Source organism: Silurus aristotelis (genome assembly GCF_946808225.1).
Source record: "Silurus aristotelis genome assembly, chromosome: 4".
In the NCBI taxonomy this organism is placed as follows: domain Eukaryota; kingdom Metazoa; phylum Chordata; class Actinopteri; order Siluriformes; family Siluridae; genus Silurus; species Silurus aristotelis.
Genome location: NC_139577.1, coordinates 25487810 through 25508292, shown reverse-complemented (window position 1 = coordinate 25508292; position 20483 = coordinate 25487810). Strand labels below are relative to the sequence as shown.

General features: G+C 35.4%; 1 protein-coding gene across 7 annotated transcripts in view; it reads right to left on the bottom strand.

Moving 5' to 3' along the window:
• The window catches only part of khdrbs2 (KH domain containing, RNA binding, signal transduction associated 2), a 243009-nt gene that overhangs the window by 219608 nt on the left and 2918 nt on the right, over positions 1 to 20483 (bottom strand). For all 7 annotated transcript variants that reach the window (XM_083538517.1, XM_083538518.1, XM_083538520.1 and 4 more), the window contains exon 2: positions 2331 to 2458. In XM_083538517.1, the coding sequence (XP_083394643.1) occupies positions 2331 to 2458 (128 nt within the window). The remainder of the gene's footprint in view (positions 1 to 2330; positions 2459 to 20483) is intronic.

Sequence of the window (20483 nt, the reverse complement as noted above, 5' to 3'; positions counted from 1 at the left end):
TAGTTCTGCCACTTCAAGGAAAAATGCAGGTTTCATTCCTAAAAAGGTCTGGAGGAAAAATAACATGTAACTGTTTAAATTAATGAGTATACTTACTGCTATTTACTTGATGAAATGTAGCTGATTAGTAGACACATCATCAAAAGAATATGCAGACAAATCTGATGCGCCTGAGCTAAATATCAAGTGTCCTAGCAAAGAGTTTGAATACTTATATTACGTCAATGAGACATATTTTTCTATTTCCAGAAATCTTACAAATCTGGCTATTGATTTGGGTATTACAGATGATAGATTGTAGATTTAAAGCATTTTAGCTTAAGACACGACCAGGAAAGTATGAAAGGATTTGAATACTTCCTAAAAGCACTGGGGCTATCATATCTGAAAAGCATATCTGTATTTCCAAAATAGCTTTTTGGGGATAATCCTGATTCTCTTAAGTTATGATTTCCATGACTGGACTACTGCATTGTATATTTTTTTAGATACAGCAGGCAAGTAGGCCAGAATGTGAGCATATGTTGAACAGGCGGAGGATTCTCACGGATCCCTTTATGTGATAAGTGTTCCTGGCTTCTTATCTGGACATGCACTATAAATATTAGGAGACTAAAACAGACCTAGTCCGAGAGCTGACTATGAATGTAGTTACTCGAATAGATGGAGAGCTTGTGAAGACAAATGTGATCTAATACCTCTGTAGACCATTATGTAATTTATTTAGTCACATATGCTCACACATATAAACACACCTCATTTGTTTGTGCCAATGACATTTTTGGCTATGCCTTTAGGACAGTTAATAATAATGTACTGTACGTATTCATTCAATATAAATCTTTACAAAATGGCCAGACCAAACTTTACCCTTTAGAGTGTTCAAAATTAAGGTATGTTTTATTTTTATTAAACTAAACTCACACAGCATATTAGAAAGAATTTCATTAAACTGTTAGAAAGTGACTTTCCATGATCTTTTATTTCAGTAACTTTCTGGTCTGTTTTGCAAAAAAAAAACATGGTTTTGTGGGAAAATGCCAAACTTATTTATAATAATTAATGTTCAAGCATTAAAAGTTAACTAATCACTATTTAGTCACATTAGTTGCTTATCCAAACCTTTTGTAATAACAGTAGGGGAATAACCATGTTCTTTAGTGTCATAATGTGATGATTCGATTTGATAGAGGACACTGGCTATCTGTTTGTGTGCTTTTTTTTTTTTTTCTTGGACTGTAACATATTCTTTACTTACTTTGTATTTTTATTTTTTTTACTTATGCCTCAGATAGTAGCTTATCTCTTAAACACAAATGCTGATATAAATGACACTGCATTTCTGCTCATGTATAAATATTAATAGCTATAAATTTAACCTTTTGTAAGGTCTCTGGATCTGTACGGTTATCTATATCACTTTGCCATCTATGTGGTATACAATAACACCACTCATCACAGAGATTCAAAAGCACCCCATATCTCTGCTTTACACATTGTTCATAAAACCCGCCTTGATACCTTCTGTGTAGTCTGTGGAGTGTAGACTGTGGTATTGCTGAAAAAATGTATTTTACACCAGCTGTATGTTCCTCAGCCATCTATAATACTTAATGCTCGACTACAATCGCAGATGATTCAAATAAAGCTGAATTCTTTGCATATTATTTCATTGGGGAGTTTATAAAACAGAATCCTCTCTCCAGCACCCAAAGGGTCCTGTTTGATAACGATTTTCAAGAACTCAGCTGTTGCATGTGTATAAAAGAGCTTGAGACATTATAGAGCGAGACACCGAGCCACATGGGGGGGGGGGGGGGGGTGGAGGAGCGAGGAGGTAAGGGTCTCTGCCAGTTTCTCCACTCACGCACAGTAACAGTAACAGGACACAAAATTGATAGTGTTGGTAGATAAAATGATTTCCTGCCTCTTTAGCTCCCGGCACAAATAATTTAATGTACAGCCGCAAGGGTGCAGAAAAGCTGCCATAGCCTAGCAAGTGTAGAGGGAACAAGCTGGCAAAAAGGGTTTAATGAAAAACATAATTTTCTAGTAATAACAGTACGCACACATGGGGAAACGGAAAAAGATGAAGCGTCTTTTAAGGTGTGTTTCTTGAAATATATAGTGCTTATAAAGGCAGGCATGATATAGTCATTATACAGCAATTAAGAGCCTGCAATTAAGAAGGAATACCCAGAAAAAACGCTTTCAAGGGGGTAGATTCCTTCGGCGCACAGCTACCTTTGATTTAGATGTCCCATCATTAGTCATTACTCATGTACTGTAGTTACGTCCCAAAGCAGAGCACTGTAGAATGTAAATGTTACCTTTGGGTACTGCTGCACAGGAATAAGCACTCTCTCAGACAGCTTGATGTTTTTGTTGCTGATGATATCCAGGTATTTCTTCACCTCGCCGTCTTTCCTAAGCTCGTCCCCTTCGTACTTTTCGATTTCTGCAACAGAATAAACAATGAGCTTTGAGATGGATTCAGAGTATGGGTCAAAGAGCTTTTCTCTTTACTTGCCTCCCAGCACACTGAGACGTGCACAACAAAGCAATGCAGCTGTGAAATGCTTGTTTTCAGGGATATCTCTTTTTCTCGTTTTCACTGCAACGTACACTTGGTAAGCGGTAGCCTGAATCGCACACCAGAGAGACACAGAGTGCTTTATTAAGCGTGTGGATCACCCGATGTTAACAGTGTCCGAATGTTAACACCGTGTTGTACGTGTCACTCGGCTCATTAGGTCCACTAAACACTTGTTAGCAAGAGAGGCCCGAAATGAAAAAGAAAAAAAGAAAAAAAAATTTCGCTGCCCAACACTGTAATACGTCTTGGTTGAGAAATTTTATGGCGCATTTGAGGATTGTGCGGGAGATAAAGCAGACGCTCGGCATTAAGGAGGCCACGAATGAAGCTGTCACAAGGCTTCCTCGAGGGATTCCCACAGCTATCACAGGTAAATTAATGCTCGACAGAATTAAGAATTATGAACCTGCGCCACTCTTGTCAAACAATACAGCAGAGACCTTAGCCTGGGAAGAAGGAGCCGTGTGAAGAGAGAGAGAGAGAGAGAGAGAGAGAGAGAGAGAGAGAGAGAGAGAGAGAGAGAGAGAGAGAGAGAGAGGAGAGAGAGAGAGAGAGAAAGAGAGAGAGAGACACAGTGAGACAAGAGCTCAGCAGGAGGAGCTCATTATTTCTCACCTCTGCAGCAACACACTCAGCTTTTTATACCTGCACCAAATCATATTCATCCATTCTCACTAGTGCATGCAGTGGGGGTGTATGCAGAAAGAACTTCCCGCTGATCTGGTCTCCACCTAGTTGCTTTCCAACCCCCCCTAGCATTCACAAAAGATGCGCTCACCTATGTGAGACTTTATCGGCCCAATATCCAGGCTGCCTGCAGCTCTAAGGCAGCTTTTTGTCCACATGTGTAGTTACTATAAACCGCAGTCTCTACGGGGTTCCTTTATTACTGCCTTCTGTTTCTGTAGGCAGAGCGCATTTATTAGCCCAGGGTTATTCAGGGAATGACCTCAACCAAGCTAAAGCAAATAACAGCAAAGAAAACAAGCTCAACTATTTATATGTTTACATGGCGCTTTGCACTTTGCATTTATTACAGATTTTATCATACTGGTATAAGCAGAACTGCTCAAACAACCTCATGCTGTATCATTTAATATAATCAAAGTGCACTTTGGAGAAGCATATAGTACAGGAAGTAAATCGGCTAGCAGGGCTAAGCCACCTTGTCTTTTTGAGATAAAAAATAAATTAATGTACTATTTCATTGTTGGCCTTCATATGAAATTACTTGCAGTTATCAAGCAGATTATTTTGGATTTGATTTGGTATTAAGCACAGCAGCACCAACGATTCTCATAGGAAATGACACAGTATGGAATGGGGTTTAGTTCTTTTAAGCTCAGACTGTAGATTGTTGGAGTATATCAGCAACAATCATGGCAGGTGAACACAGAGTTAGAAACCCCTTATATTTTACAGTTAATCTATTCAAGGCCGCTTTACTGTCACATCTGTAACACACCATCAGTGACTGAAATGAACTTCTTACTTAACCTTTTTTTGCCACTTTAGTTGAAGCATGAGCATATACGTTTACCATTATCCATAACCATGATCATAGTTATTACACCATCTATTATTCTAATAGTTTCAATGTGGAGTTATGAACAGATTTAAGCCATGCCATCCATTTTTGTCTAGGTGACCTGTTGTTAGTTAAATAGTCTAATACAATACAACATCGTTATGTTATCTTAGGACACATCACATGTCCCTGTGTGACTTTTCTAATCACAAAGCATTATATTCAAGCATTTCCAATCCTAGTAAATTCCAACAACTATATGAAACCATAGTGGACCTGGTGACACGCTTCATTCCTGCACATGGTGACAATTTACGTTCAGGTTGACTGCATGGCTCTTCCAGACGTGACAGGAGTCTTTTTTATTCTGTCACGCGGCGTGAAGTGGTAGTCCGGATTAGAACACACTTCACTCACTCCTCCTTTATTTCTCCCTCCATGAAAGGCACAAAAGACGTTAAACTGAGTTGAAAATGAGAGACACTCATTGGACTCTGAGCTGACAATGCAGCAAGGCAAGCTGTAGTTGCAGCTCCGAATCACAAAGAAGACAACACACCTGTTACACCACACCTGTTACACTCTGATTGGTCACAAGTTGTTGGTTAATTGTCTGGAACAGCAGCTGTGACTATAATGCTAATATTCCTATTAACAGGCTCAATCTTAGACATTTATTGTTTTAAACATGGTAAAAGAGAATAAATCTGCATTTCAAGAAGTGCTGTAATTGAACAGCAATTTTTACTGTGCTTTATTCCTTACTTTAAATTCAAACCCAACAATAGATTCAATAGATTAAAACATGTTTTAAAATAGATACGAATGCCAATTGTTTATACTAATGGACATTAGGTACAAAAATAGCTTCAGTTTCCTGTGATGTCACTCAGTCATTGACTCAACTGTCAATACTGTAATATTTTAAAAAGAAAATGGCACAATGTTTAGCCCAAGCCAACAAATTCATGCCTTTTTGCCTTTTACCTTTATGCTATAATTACCAAGAAGCGACATTCGCCGACTCAGACCTGCCAGGTGTGTTCGTCTCTCATTACACGGACGGGCTCTGTGACATTTCTCTCTGGGTTAAACAGGAGAGAAACTGATATACTCTAAACACAATTTCATTATCTACTCTCAGCTCAGGCACTTAGGCAGGTCATAAAGCATGTTGTCAAGGGCAGTAAAGAATATTACCCTGGTCGAATAGTCGGCCAACAAAGCTACGCTCTCCTTATCTCCTGCAGGCAATGTCTAATTTATTACAACTACTAAATGTAATTGAATGTTGCCACAATGGACATGAAAACTTCAAACTTCTGAATACCACCAAAGTGTCTATAGACCTTCACAGAATTATAATACACTTATCAGTACTGTTCAGCCATTATTTTCCCCGCGGTTTTTCTGCTCTTTAAAAAGATTGTGCAGATGTAACCAAATGGGAACCTGGTTATGTCTGACTAGGAAAAAAAAAATCTATTTGAACAATGCTCCAGCTTGTAATTCTCACTTGAAGAGGACACTAGAGTTTTCCACAAGCCCCTATTTCGATTAAATTTCTCCCTGATGCCAGGACATGATTCGACATGATCATAGTGCAAAGTAAAAGCGTGTTCTGGACCTTTTAGGTTTATATTTGTGTAATATGCATTAGGTTTTCCAACATAACTGAAAGGTACGTTAGTTTTATGCAAAATATTTGAATCAAACTGCTTGTGTCCATGTTTATTTCAGCAATATTAATAGTGAATTACCATAACCTACATCCACCAAACAAATAACTGATCTTAAGTGTTTTTTAAAAGCTGTAAAAGGAAAAGAGGCATTAGTTTAAACAGCAAGACTCTTTTTCTTTTCAATGTTTAACAGTTGAGACTGTGAGAGGATGTATTTTGATGCGTAGCATTATGCTCTACCAATTTTAGCAATCATGTAAATTTAGAGCAAAGTACATAGCAGTGCCTAAATAGTATTTTCCAGGTTATGGGCACTGAATATAAATGCAGCATACTAATAAACTCCAAAGAATAGCATACTCTGAGATGTCCAAGAGTCATTTTACTTTTAAAGCCCATGAAGCATGCACAGAGGAGCTAATATTAGTTTTAGGTATTTGATAGAGAAAAAGAAAAGCTAATTTACAGCATATTAAAGGTGTTTCATTTTCCTAAGCTGTGTGTTTTTTTTGCCAATTAAATCATGCTCGGTTTACCACATTTTTTTTTTAAATGTTTTCTCACTATGCATTGGTTTGATCAACTTAACTAGACCCAAAGGGATCAGTGTTATTTTGGACTTAAATCACACACAGCACCAAACAACGATGCCAACGGTATCCTGAATATGAGCTGATTACCTGCTTTTTTTTTTCTAAACATACTAAGCCCTTCATAACCTGCTTTTTGAAGGACATGTTCATTTTTGGTGCTGAAACATTCGTGTTCGTGCTCTGGTGCTCGATTTTTCCGGCGACACTAATGAGTCCTGGCTGCACAGAACTGATTATTCCTAGGAGAAACAAAAACTCACTGAACGTTGCAGTTTGACCTCCAAAATAAAAAAAAAGGACGTCTCATCTTTCTGGCTGCAATTAGAATAAATCTCTGCTGCCGCAGCCAGTATACCGCCTCCAGTCTGCTCAGTAGACATAGAGGAAAAGCAGTGGAGCTTTCAGGCTGTTGGTGGACAGATGTCAGCTCAGTGGGTTCCTTTAGCTTTCGGCAAGCCGTAACGAAGTTACAGCACAGAGTGATGCTAATTAAGTCAAGAGATCTGAATTTCTGCTTGTGGTTAGGAAAATATGCTGGTGCTCACGTGTAACTAGACTTTAGTGATAGTGGTAATGTGTGTTTTTTTTTTATATACATCAAAAATGGCATCAGATTGCATTCTCTACTTTTCATTAGAGATCTTTCGTCTCCTAAGGAGTAATAGCTCCCACTATCGTAATAAGCTTCCTTAATTGAACCTTTGCCTGCGGCATTATATTCCCAGTACACCAGTACCATGCTCTGTGTGTGCCTGCATATGTGCATGTGTGTGTATGTGTGTCTATATAGGCCACCATTAGATTTGTTGTTTCAGCAGTTGTATAATGACTATACATAATTATTTATCAGTCTCTTTAGTAGAATACAACCAGATAGTACAAAAAATGTGTATGCAGTATTAAAAAAAACCTAGTTTTTAGCTAGTATAGGATAAAGTGGCATGCATTTGGTGTAACCTTACACTTTAGCAATAGCAGGAACCTGGCTGTTGTAAAACTTAATGAAATGGAATCCTAATTAATATTATTGGTATCACTTGTATTTGTCCTACTATTTTATTTTAAAATGACTGCTGTAAAAAAGGTCTATTACACCTGATTTATGCAAGACATGATTGAGCATTACATACACATGTGAGTTAACTGCTAATAAGACCACTCACACGATTCCGTTCACAATGTCAAAGTTTACAGAATATGCCAGACATAAAATCACACTTTGGCATCGGCAAGGCCATTTTTAAACGGATATCAGCATCAAAGTGGACACTCGTTATTGTATTCAAGCTGTTTTGAAGAATCAGGAGAGATCAGGGACTAAACTAAAAGGCCAAAAAAACTACAAATTTTTTTTGACCAAGCTTAGCATCTGGAAGCTTCATAGTGATGCCAAGTTAACCATTTTACACCCTTCGAAAAAAGCTTTATCAGAAAGGGTCACTGTGGAAGGGTTGCAGCCACGAAACCACCTTTTTTTAGGAGGGGAACAGGGTGAAAAAGCTAGAATCTGCTAAAGCTCACAAAATTTTGGAACGATGATATTGGAAATATTATGGAGTTTGAAATTTATTGGTCAAATTGTATACAATATGTGAGAATAACATTGAAGAACGATTGCTTTCGGCCTTCAGTAAAACATGGTGGAGGGTCTCTTCTAGTTTGGGGCTACATTTTTGCCAGTGATGTTGATGATAGTGTCCAAATTGATGGGATTATGAATGCTGAAAGGTACAGATAGGTTTAATTTATTATTCAATTCCTTCTGGAAAGCAGGATAACAGCATGAAAACAACCCCAAACCAAAAAAAGAAATATGGATGGTCATTAAAGGTCTGCTAAAAGAACAAAGTTAGTGGTGACAACTGACCATAAAATCTGTATGTGCTTTTTGAACATCCTATTCCTCATTTAGTTTTGTGTATTTATTTTTTGCACAGGGATATTTTCATGCTGGAACGGCTTTGGGTCTTCTAGTTCAAGTGAAGGGAAAATGTAATGCTACTATATCATTGTATTAGCAATTTATCCATTTACAACCCTTAATATAATAGTGAGTGTTTAGGAGAAGAAAGAATGATTTTGTGAGAGTTTTTGGGTCATCACGGTGAAGGATTTTCTGAAAAGCTTTCTAGAGAACCATTCTCAGAAAACTAAAAGATTGAGGTTACAGTGTTGGCAAAGCATTATTTACAGAATTAATACATTCGTACAGACATATAATTGCGTGTCTGTGTGCCTGAGATTTTTGACCTTATGAGAACATTTGACTGATCCCTAGTAGAAAAACTTTTATAATATTAATACAAAAAATATATATAAAATGGTTCCTGAGGTAAGTAATAGTCACAATTGGGTATAGTGTATCAATTATTAGTTTAAATAATTTAGCATTTAATATTTGATAAATCTAGTAAAAAGGAATGTCAACTGTTGATAGGAATTTTTAGCAGTTTTTTTTATATAAAAAAAAGTATTTAAAAAATCCCTTTTGGTCACTAAGGTTGCAGGTTATGAGGTAGGTGTTGGCATGATTTTGCATGCACTTTGTACATTATACATTGCACATTAAGCACAATGCATTAATTACCTCTATGTATGTGTGTGAGTGTGTGTGTGTGTGTGTGTGTGTGTGTGTGTGTGTGTGTGTGTGTGTGTGTGTGTGTGTGCGTGCGTGCGTGCGTGCGTGCGTGCGTGTGTGTGTGTGTGTATACATTCTGCACTAAAGTAAGCCTCTGATTGTGTATTTCAACTCTGATACTCTTGGTTAAAAAAACTAGATAACTATCTTAGACCATTTCAAAATAAAAATAAAGCTGCTCATATCTAAATTCACATGCCTCTGCTGCTTAAATGTTTTAAACCAAAACAAAAACTTGATAAACAAAAATATACATGCAACTTTCAGAGCAATGGAAATGTACAGTGCACAGGATTTGCATGGAGTGTCATGCTCATTTTAATAAGTGATGCCAATACTTTTGGCATATCCAAATCCAAATCCATAATATAATTAAAAAGTCAAATAAAGCTATAAGTATTTCACTAACTACAGACTTTAAGCATTTACTAAACCTGATTAGAAAATGCTCCTGCAAATATGAGCAAAATTTTAAGTTCAAACAGGATGACCTCAAAAAAGACAACACAGAGTACAAGATGGAATAGTTCCCTTGTGCTTTACTGAGGCGAGTATTAGGGAAACTATCAATTTGTTCAGCAGCACAACAATCCTGAAAATGTCATGATAACTGTCGTTAACCTATCAACCTGCGCATGATTGTTTTCGAATGGAGAAAAAAAATGCTTGATGAGTTTTACAATAGAGGGCTTTTCAGCAAGAGTCAGTCCTCTAATCATAGTAAATTTCAGCTCTCGTTCTATAAATGTTTTGTCACTTGGTGGAGAGATGGAGCTGGAGATGGAGGTGGTATAATTTCAGTTTTCATTATGCAACGCACAAAACCGATGTCTGTGTAGCCAAAGATGCAAATTGAAGCGTCAGTGTGTGTATTGAACAATAAATTACGACAATAAAACACATTATAACACAGCGCTGCCAAAGACTGTGTTCGGATTACTCGGAAATGAGCTGATTCGTTTTATGTTGAATTGGCTGCAAGGCTAATCCGCAAAAACTTTCTGTACGAAGATGTTTATGTAGCATTTTTGGATGCCTCCTAGAGTAAGCACTTTCTAACAAATGTGAAGCTGTTTCGATTTTTTCTTATTTATCAGTAAACATGATGTGTGAGAAAAGATGGTGAGAAAATTATAATCATTATAATCTCAGTGATTTCATGAACATTTCATGAACATGGATGTACCACAATATTTAATGTAGCTATAAATTATGATCAAACTTTAATAAACTTAATAAAAGAAATAAAAACTTCATACAATCTTTTTCATTGCTGTAGTACAAGCAGAATTAAGCATAATGGCACTCAATCTAGTCATTGATTAATCTTTTTGAATCCTATATATTCATTGCAAAATAAATGGCATTACTGTTGTAAGTGCAATAATACTCTGATGGCATATTCTCCCAATCGTTTATTAGCTCTTGTTTAAAACATGGATACTGCATGGTAATTAATGGATATTAGGTGTCACCCAGATGAGGATGTGTTCACTTTTGAGTCTGGTTCATCTAAAGGTTTCTTTTTTTTATATTTTTTTTGCCACTGTCACCACTTGCTTGCTTATTAGGAATGAACTAAAAATTATGAAGAACAAACTTATAGGCACTAGACTTATATATTATTTTATAAAACTTTATAACCACTTTATCTCTGTCAAGCTGCTTTGAGACAATGTCCATTGTTAAAAGTGCTATATTAATACAAATAAAAATTAATTGAATTGAACATGGCAAAACACAAAAATATGATTCGGTTAGTTACTCACAAATGAAATCAGCTAATTTGGCCCAGCTCAGCAGAGCAACTACAAGAGTACCACAGAAAAAGCCTGGCTTTTAGAATACATAAAAATCGATAAGTCCTTAAAAGAAAAAAGAAAAAGCTTTAGGCAGATGCTTGTCTCTGTATCAGAAGCCTTTTTTCATCAAAAAGAATCAGAAAGCCAAAGACTAAACCTCAGATTTAATATTTTTTTACCACCAGGGGATAGTACAGCAGTGCTAAAAGGCATACTTCCGTACTGAATTTGTTCAATTAATTCACTAAGAAGTTCCACATTTTCCTCAACTAATACAATTTCTCTGGCCATGCATCAAGTCTTTTTAGGGCTAAGTGATAAAGAGGAATTACTTAACTGATTTAAACATGGAAGATGCCACATGAGCTCCTGCTCACCTCATCGTAAATGCGTTCTGGTGGAACTGATTCGTTTAACCGAACATATTGATATCTGTGCCAGCATTTCAACCCTGCAGTGAGACCATCCTAAAAGACACCACAATTCACTGACAGCGGGAAACTTTAGGATAAGATACGTTTTACTTATTTTTTTATAACTGAAATATAAGAAAATGAGTAAACTCAGAAAAATTTTTGAACTTGGGATACTACAAACAAAACATCTTTCCAGAAGGATTGATCCTGGCATTAAAACATACAGCCTGCAAAAACAGCCAAGTCAAATGAAAGAAAAAAAAATGCAGTTCCATTAGGCTTGAGAAAAAATATTAAAAACCTAAAATTAAATATAATCTTTTTTTAGTGTCAAATTACTAATATATAAGTTTTGTCAAATGTATTTTGAAATTGTATTAATACAGATATATTTTATATTATACATTTTTACTTTGATTATGGCCCTTTAGGATATCACATGATGTCTCATCAAAGTTTTTCACAAAGAACACCATTCCTGTGCTTTAGTAAACGTGCATAAATCCTGCTTGAATCTTACTTCAGTAGAATAGAAAAAAAATATTAATTTTACACTTTGATTTGAGTAAAAGTGCAAAATACTTTTGAATGTGAGAATGTATTAAAGTGAAAATATCTATGAGAACTTTAATAATTGATGCAGTTCAGTGTTCCATTCTACTGCACATCATACCTTTTTAATAAGAGAGTTTTCTATTGTTCCAGACACACAGTGAGACCCTTACTGCACACAAACTATTGCAAGAACCTTGGGTCTCAGCAAAGGTCTCATTTTAACATAATTTGTGTATTTACTGCAAAGTAGCAAGGAAAATCTTTTTTTTTTCTGAAACCTAGTGAAGTCAAAGTTTCCCAAAATGAAAATAATAAGATACAATCCATGTACTTAAAGTAAAAATAAAGTAAAAATACCTTACTGTACACCATTGCAGTTCGAAATGTAATGATTTTTGTCAGTTTGTGTTTGTCTCATTAACATGCTTTTCATGCTCTAATTTCCAGAATTTTTTACACCCACTTACACTTGACTTGCCCCTTGATGCTCCATAGTCCATAGAAACCTTTTTTTGATAATTAGGTGTTTCCCTCTAAGCTTTTTATACTCTCTGAAATATCTGCTTACTGTATACTATTTTCCTGCAACAGTAATGCAAATTTACATTTAAAACTATTCAATTAAAATCATCGCAACACTGTTTGACAGACTCACAAACCATTAGATTCCGATGTATGTTTCTTACACTTGATGTATAGAAATGTAAAAGAAATATCAAAATCACACACAGAGTATGGTTACGGACTGCAGAGAAAAATAACTATGAAAGGGTGATTGACAACCATTGACAGCCGTTTTTTTAAGTTCCCCAGTCTTTAAAAGTCATTACCTAATCCCTACATATGATCACACCAAAACACCATTATGTTACAGCTACCAGAATGGATTATATGAATAAATGACATGGTGTTGCTATACTGTTCACAAATCATATTTGACAACTATTGTAATGCATAAGATTTTCCATGAATTTTTTAATGTTTTTAACTGTTTTTAAACCAAAATCATACTCCAAATAAATAAATCAATAAAGTAAATAAAAGTAACTGAGAGTCTTATAATAAAACTGCTAAGTGTCTTATATTAACATCTGAGCATCAGTATATATACAGTACAGACCAAAAGTTTGGACACACCTTCTCATTCAAAGAGTTTTCTTTATTTTCATGACTATGAAAATTGTAGAGTCACACTGAAGGCATCAAAACTATGAATTAACACATGTGGAATTATATACATAACAAAAAAGTGTGAAACAACTGAAAATATGTCATATTGTAGGTTCTTCAAAGTAGCCACCTTTTGCTTTGATTACTGCTTTGCACACTCTTGGCATTCTCTTGATGCCTACTTTGAAGAACCTACAATATGACATATTTTCATTTCACTTTTTTGTTATGTATATAATTCCACGTGTTAATTCATAGTTTTGATGCCTTCAGTGTGAATCTACAATTTTCATAGTCATGAAAATAAAGAAAACTATATATATAAACTTTTGGTCTGTACTGTATATAAATATTACATCACATTTATTAATTTGAGTGGGTGGAGCTATATAGTATAAAAGCGAAACAAGCCTTAACTGCAGTAGTACAACATCTCTCTGTGTCCAGGATTTAAAGAAGTAAAACTGGCAGTGCTTTATGGGTGAGAGGGCTCACTCTCTCCTGTCAGTCATAAAAACACTAGCCAATCATCGCTATTTATCAGCTAATATGTGTAGAAAAGGACAGAAATCACTTGCTTCATAGTGTTCTATACTGTGATGCAATATGAGTGGAAGGGAAGAAAAAGCTGTGGGTAATGTGGTTGTGGTTCACTTGTCTTGGAGAAAGCTTTTACCCTCTGCAGTTGGTAGTTTTCATATGATAGCAGAGAGCTGACTGGTGGATAGAAGTTGGTGGATGATGAAATTCGAAAGAAAAATAGAGGGAGAAAAGATAGCTGAAATCACAGCCTGAAACCAGGTTTACAAAGTAAACAGTGATGAAGTTTTGTTTGTATTCAGGATTTAGTTTTAATCAATGTGAAGAACTCATTCTGACTGTGGTAAAAAAAATAAATAAATAAAATAAAAAAAAACACACACACCAGGTAATCGGCTTTTCTCCCCGAGTTAATATAGAAAGGCTACTCCCTCATGGTAAATGTATGCTATTTCAATCATACAGCTCTCCCTCGCTCATTTTATACCCTCAAGCATATTACTGTTCCATAATAGTGCCTTTATAAGGTGCCAGCTAGCTAACAAATAGGGGTGAGCAATTTATATAAGCCCTCCAGTCCTTGGCTAATCTAACCAGAATAAAACTACGCCAAATTCCATCAGTCCCAAATCACATAATTATGAAATGATTACCTGGTGCAGGTGTGCTGGGATTTACAACAAACCCCGCATGTGCAATACTTGAGATTTAGATTTGAAAACCCGGAAAGAAAATGTTAATTGAAGTAAGATTCGCATGAGGCGTCGGCATTGCATGCAAAATCACACCAGAGGGTAATAGCTAGTGGAACTAATGCAGAAGAATATATGGTGACCTGCAGATAATCTCACTTGAAGCTATTTAAAAAAGAACAAATTATTTTTGCAGTCAGTGGGGAAAAACAGAAATCCTGCAGCCTGCCTCAAGCATAAAGAGTCGTCTTGGTCTGCATCAACAATGGATTTAAAAAGTCTATACACCCTTGTTATAATATTGCAGGTTTTTGCGCTATTATAAATATTTGAAACCATGATCAATGTCAGATAATTTTCCAGGGTTAATGTGTTACAACCAACAACAACAAACAGTGGAAAAACTATTTAGCTTGCTTAATAACCTGGATGTATATGCACCCTTTATCTAATGATGCATTTTACTATGCTCAAAATTAACCAATCACGTTCAAATTATTGTTGAAGCATAAGTATTTTCCACCTTCCTGGTTTCATCTGCTATCCAGCAGGTTCACAGAGAGCCTACAAAGCATGTACTGAATACAATTTTAAAATGTTATCAATGAGATTGTGATATTTTCCAAACAACAAACAAGTCATCCAGGTCTGGTTGTCTGGAAGTTGTGTCATGTCATGGACTTCTATCTGATTAGATCGAAACATTTCACTCAGTCTGAAGAAATGACTGAAGAAGCCGCTTAAATGGGAAGTGTTTCAAGTCAAACATGGAACATAGTATAAGCAAAGATTGTTTAACAAAGTATTAGTTAAGTGGTGTGGACATTTATGCAAACACATTATTGTAAGTTTATTCCTTCATACAAAATGTATGTTTGTTTTTTTACTTAAATGTGTTGATTTCTACTTTACATTAAAGATATAAATAAATCTGACAAAAAATCTGCAATTTTCACAGGAAACTTTTGCAGATTTATTATGCCTGCTGTTCATCACAGTGACACCTTTAGATATTTGAAAGATTAACTTAATATAGATCTGACACTAAACTTTTCAACATTAACATGTCTTAATGCATGGTGGTGCATCAAATATTCCAAATAATTCATAATAAGACAACCCAAAAAAAAAATAAAAAAAGGCAATTTAAGTGTTTTTTTATTTTTTATTGTTAATCCTTTATGTAATTTGTATATATTACATACAGTGCAACTATACACAGGGTGAGATTAGTGAAATTGCCATAAATGATTTTTTTTGTAAGACGCAATGAAAGACGGCAATTCTTGTCCACAGTTATTACAGTGTATCATTCAATAACTGATCAATAATCTTCAATAAATCAATGAAAAGTGCATCTTCAAATTACTTGACAGACAACCTGATCTCATAATGAAGCAGTATCTTAAAATTAAAATTAAAAGGACATGAGTGTCTAGTATGGACAATTTGACTATTTTTTCAACCAAATCATACATTTGGCAAAATGCAGTATATTGCAACATTTTATAAATTATGAAACAGAGGTGCATTGTATTGCTTTTCTTCATGCGGATTTACTGAAAATGAGGGATTGAATTGCAGCATGCTAAACACCGAGATTAGTTGACATTGACAGAACAGATCCTGGACCATGCTGTAACAAGCATGCACATAATTTTGTGTTTAATATATAACCAGTGTTTGAAATAAAATACATTCAGGTCTCTTAGCCATTTGTAATCAGTAGAAGGAGACACCAAAAAAGCAATCCAGCAGAACAAGCAGAGATGGCAATTCACTAAAAAGGAAACAACATTTTCTTTTGCTGAATGGGGAAACAGTTGCTATTGCTTTGTCCTGACTTTTGGTTTGTCTCAATCAGCTCCCTACTGTAGTTCCTTATAACATGAACTAGTTTAATGAGCACTAGAAGGCTTACTACACATTGGGACATGACTGCAATATACACTCAGGTTGTAAATCATCATCACTGGCATTTATCAACATCAGACAAGAAGAATATTAATTAAAAAAGAAGTTTCATATGTCATATAAATGTGCTAGCGTAATCACAGTGTTTCAAGCAGGACCATAAGAAGGCTCGAGGATTTTTGGAAGAAAAAAATAGATCATTAACCATTGGGGTTTTTAGACACTTTAGAAAATATTTTAGAAAGCAACTGTTTCTGTGCACTTAAAGGACTTAGCACTTGAGACAGCCCATTAAAATGGCCGACTCCCTGAACACCACCCTAACCACTGAAATAAATAGCTGATTGAGACACACCTTTTATCAAGGTGGCTGTAAAACAGTGAATTAAAAGCCGAAATATAAAACTAGATTGTGAGGTCGGTAAAAGAACAAACTAAGAATGTTTCACTTATGCTGTTGTTATAAAGGCACCAGTTGACCAGACTCTATGGTGGCAATAGTGGAACCTTTGTTTTAGTAACCAATTTATCATGACCAAGACACTGCCAAGGGAGACAGGGATATGGATGGTACGTTGTTTCATGGAACTGCATCGCATTGTCATGTATCACAGAATTAAGTTTTAAAAACATAAGATAAATAAACATGGGACTAATTAACAGATCTTCTTTATCTTCAGATCACTCAATACAAAATCCCTTGAGGTATTTGAAGTGTTTTAAATGAGTAAAGCTTTATACAGGTATCATTAGGTCCTGATAAATTGAACCTTAGCCTTAATCATTACCTACTTTACATAGAAAATCAATCAAGGGAACATGTGAAGCTGCTTATCTGCTAGTCATTTAATTTACAACACTGTAAGCACAAGGGTGGGGCAATAAGTCATTACTGCTGTTTGTTATGTCATTAACTATTGCTTTGTCCTGTTTGAAATTTCTAACTGCCAGGTAGGTAGTGCTCTCTTCTCTTTTTCTCAAATGTGCTGACTTACTGTGCTAACTTTCTGTCTATAAATGAACAAAAGCATTCAGCTCCTGAGCCGAAAGAGAAAAGACAGATTTAGGTGAGCCAAAGTGCTGTGACAATGGGCTGGAGTCACTTCTGTGTGGGTCAAGGTGCTGGTTCACAGTACTGCCCTGCTAACAGAGCTGCCAATCACATGGGGAATTTTAGAGGTATTAAATAAAACACAGCTGAGTGAATATGGTCGGATAAATAAGCGTCAGCTGGCCAAGAGCCAGTGTCTCAAGATGACATTCAAAAAACCCAATAAGGCGCTGCCTGAAAATGTTAGCTCAGTGCTGAACAGCTGTTTTCTCGAGGGCCTCTTTCGACAATACAAGGAAAGAACACTCCATTTCAGCAACACTTTCAACCATGGCCAAATGGTGTCTGTATTAATCAATACGAATCTGTCCAGATTGTCACTTTAGCGGTTTCAGAGAAACTGTAGCAGTTTCACCTGACAAGAATGTATTCATAAACTCGCACATTTAAGAGAATGAGAGATTCAGTTTCATTAAGGGATGAAGAAAAAAGCAATTTATGTGCCAATCCTAAGTTTGTTTAAAGTCATGATAATTGCAACATCTTATACAGATATCAATGTTATTAAAAATGTCTATATGTTATAAAATGTGCAAAACTTATTACAAGACACAGTAAGAGATAAATGAAGAAATACAATTTAATTACTTTCATTGCCAACGTGCTGTTTCCAGTAAAATAATTACCATGATTTACAAGTTTTAATTGCTGTACAAAACACTCATCTATACAGTTGAGAAGGCTGAGAGAGAAAGTTTTCTCCCCATGGTTTCTGAATAGGAAAAAAAGAGAATTAACTCTATAGAAATAAAAATGTAAATAATCCAATTAATAAGCCAATAAAGGACATACACTTAAAAACCGACCTTAAGACAGCATCCCTCTTTAAGGAAGCCACAATCATTTTGTGCAGATGGGACAAAAGCATCAAAGCCCTGTTTGTTAGGAGTTAATTAAAAGATCAGTCTAATAGAATCTGTGGCACAAGTGTTCAAGTTGTTCCACATGCAAATTCATTAACACACACCACTAATGCCCTAAAGGATAATTTTTTTATTACCAATAATTCCTTGTGCATCACAGTAGGAGTTGTTTATAATTTTTTCTTCTACCAAATGTAATCAACTGTATACTGGAGAAACTATGAGAAGACTGGCCAATCGTTTTCTCGAGCAAACTGGGTATCGTCAAAATGATCTCCTTTCCAGTGGCAAAACATTTCAACAGCAATAGACATACAATTAATGACATCTCCATGTGCACAGCCTGTTGCTGTTACAAGAGCAATGAAGTGAGGACATGTAAAACACAAGTAGATCATCTACACTCTGGGAAATGTAGAAACTAAAAGAATAAATGTGCTTACAGCTATTAAACATTCCAAAATCCATTGACTTTACTACAGCCTTAGGAACACTCTACAGAAGGACGTTTGTCCAAAATGTTCTGCTTTATTGAAAATTTTATGTACAATACTGAACTTTCATTATTAAAATTCATTAGCAAAATGCATGAAACTTTGTGAATACACATTCACATTCTTTATCAGATTAGGGCAAAAGTGTACTACATTATGATTTTGCTATGGATATTGGTACAATATGGGTTTTGAATATTTTAGAAACTGCATATATATATATATAAGATTTTAACACAAATCAGTTCTAGAATTGATATAGAATTATAGAAAAAACACTGAGTGAGTGACAGTTCTGTTTGTGGAAATGCTTTGTTGGTAAAAGAGGTCATAGGAAAATGATCAGTTCAGCTCAAGCTGCCCAGAAGGATACATTAACTCATATAATCCTTTTACAAATACAAGCAGAAAAGAATCACAGCACTCTAAAAATAACATACAGATGTTGGGTGTTTATGACCCTGCAGCCAGTTCACCAATTGTCCTTCACTGGAGTTCCTTTGGTAGGTAATAAACACTGCATACCATGACACCCTGTGCACCCCACAAGACCTGTGCTCAAAAACTTACCTTTGCCCATTTTCCTGTATCCAACACATAATCTATGACTTCTCACTTGCTGCCTAATATACATCCATCCCTTGACAGGTGCAACTGTAACAAGATAATCCGTTTCACTTCACCTGTCAGTGAATATTTTTTTATATTAATAATAATATTCTAATAATAATATTTTTTCATATTAATGCTGTTTTAAAATACATTTTCATAAAGGTGTATACTTTTCCACCGAACAACAAATGCAAGAAACCAATAACCAGTATAAATACACAATTGCGCATCCCCACTAGTGCTGACATGTTCGCGATAGTAATATTGTGCATGAATACTAGTCCAGACTTGTCCTCAAGGTGACACCTCATCTTCCTTCTGTTTCCTTTCATCTCGGTGCTGAAAATGAACAGTTGTGGAGATCCATCTTCACACTCTTCTACAGATGGAATCTCACTCTTAATGCAGTACTTTATAGACAAGTTGCTTTTCAGGGGGGAACAACATAGCTGATAGATTTTTCTCACACAAATGTACCTTAGAGAATCAAATTGGATGAGAATGAAAGCAGCATGCAAAGTCCTGCCTGTGTTTCAGTTCTACTATACAGGTAAAATGAAACAGACTTAGATGTCTAGTATGGGCAATACATTTATATGACTTTCCAAATATTTGAAATATTTGAAATCTTAGAAATAAGAACACTGGTCTTTTATTTAGGAATTTAAATAAGGATTAACCCACAGCAAACCTGGAAACACAGCTGTCCACTTTAGCATGTTAATAAACAACACCCTGAGAACACATACTCGGTGCTAATGCACTGACGTTCTTAATATTTTGTTTGTTATAATTTGAACTAAGCAATATAAATATGCATACTGTATGCATTGAAGGACACTGATTACCATATTTGCCACCAATTACAGTTAATAGAATGCAAATTAATTGCTGACTCTTTACTGAAAAAGATGCTCAATTAATCGTAAAATATAATGACTTGCAAATGAAGTATGGAATAAAACAATTCAGTGACAGGGTGGTGTGTGGTGAACAACAGCTTTTGTTTAATATCTCCTAACCACCACACTTTGACCACGTTTGCTTGTTTTTGTAGTTGTTTTTTTCATACATTTATAGTTACATTTAATGTTTAAGAACATCCTGAAAACAAGTTGGTTTTGATTATCTCTAGCAGCAAGAAAGAACCGTTTATCATTAGCTTCGGTTTTTTCTGTTTTTATGTTAATAATTAGATGAAATGGACAGCTTGTCATGTAAGAGAAAGTAAAAGGCAGTTCTGAATAATTTTCACATTTAATAAATGCATTTCTGAG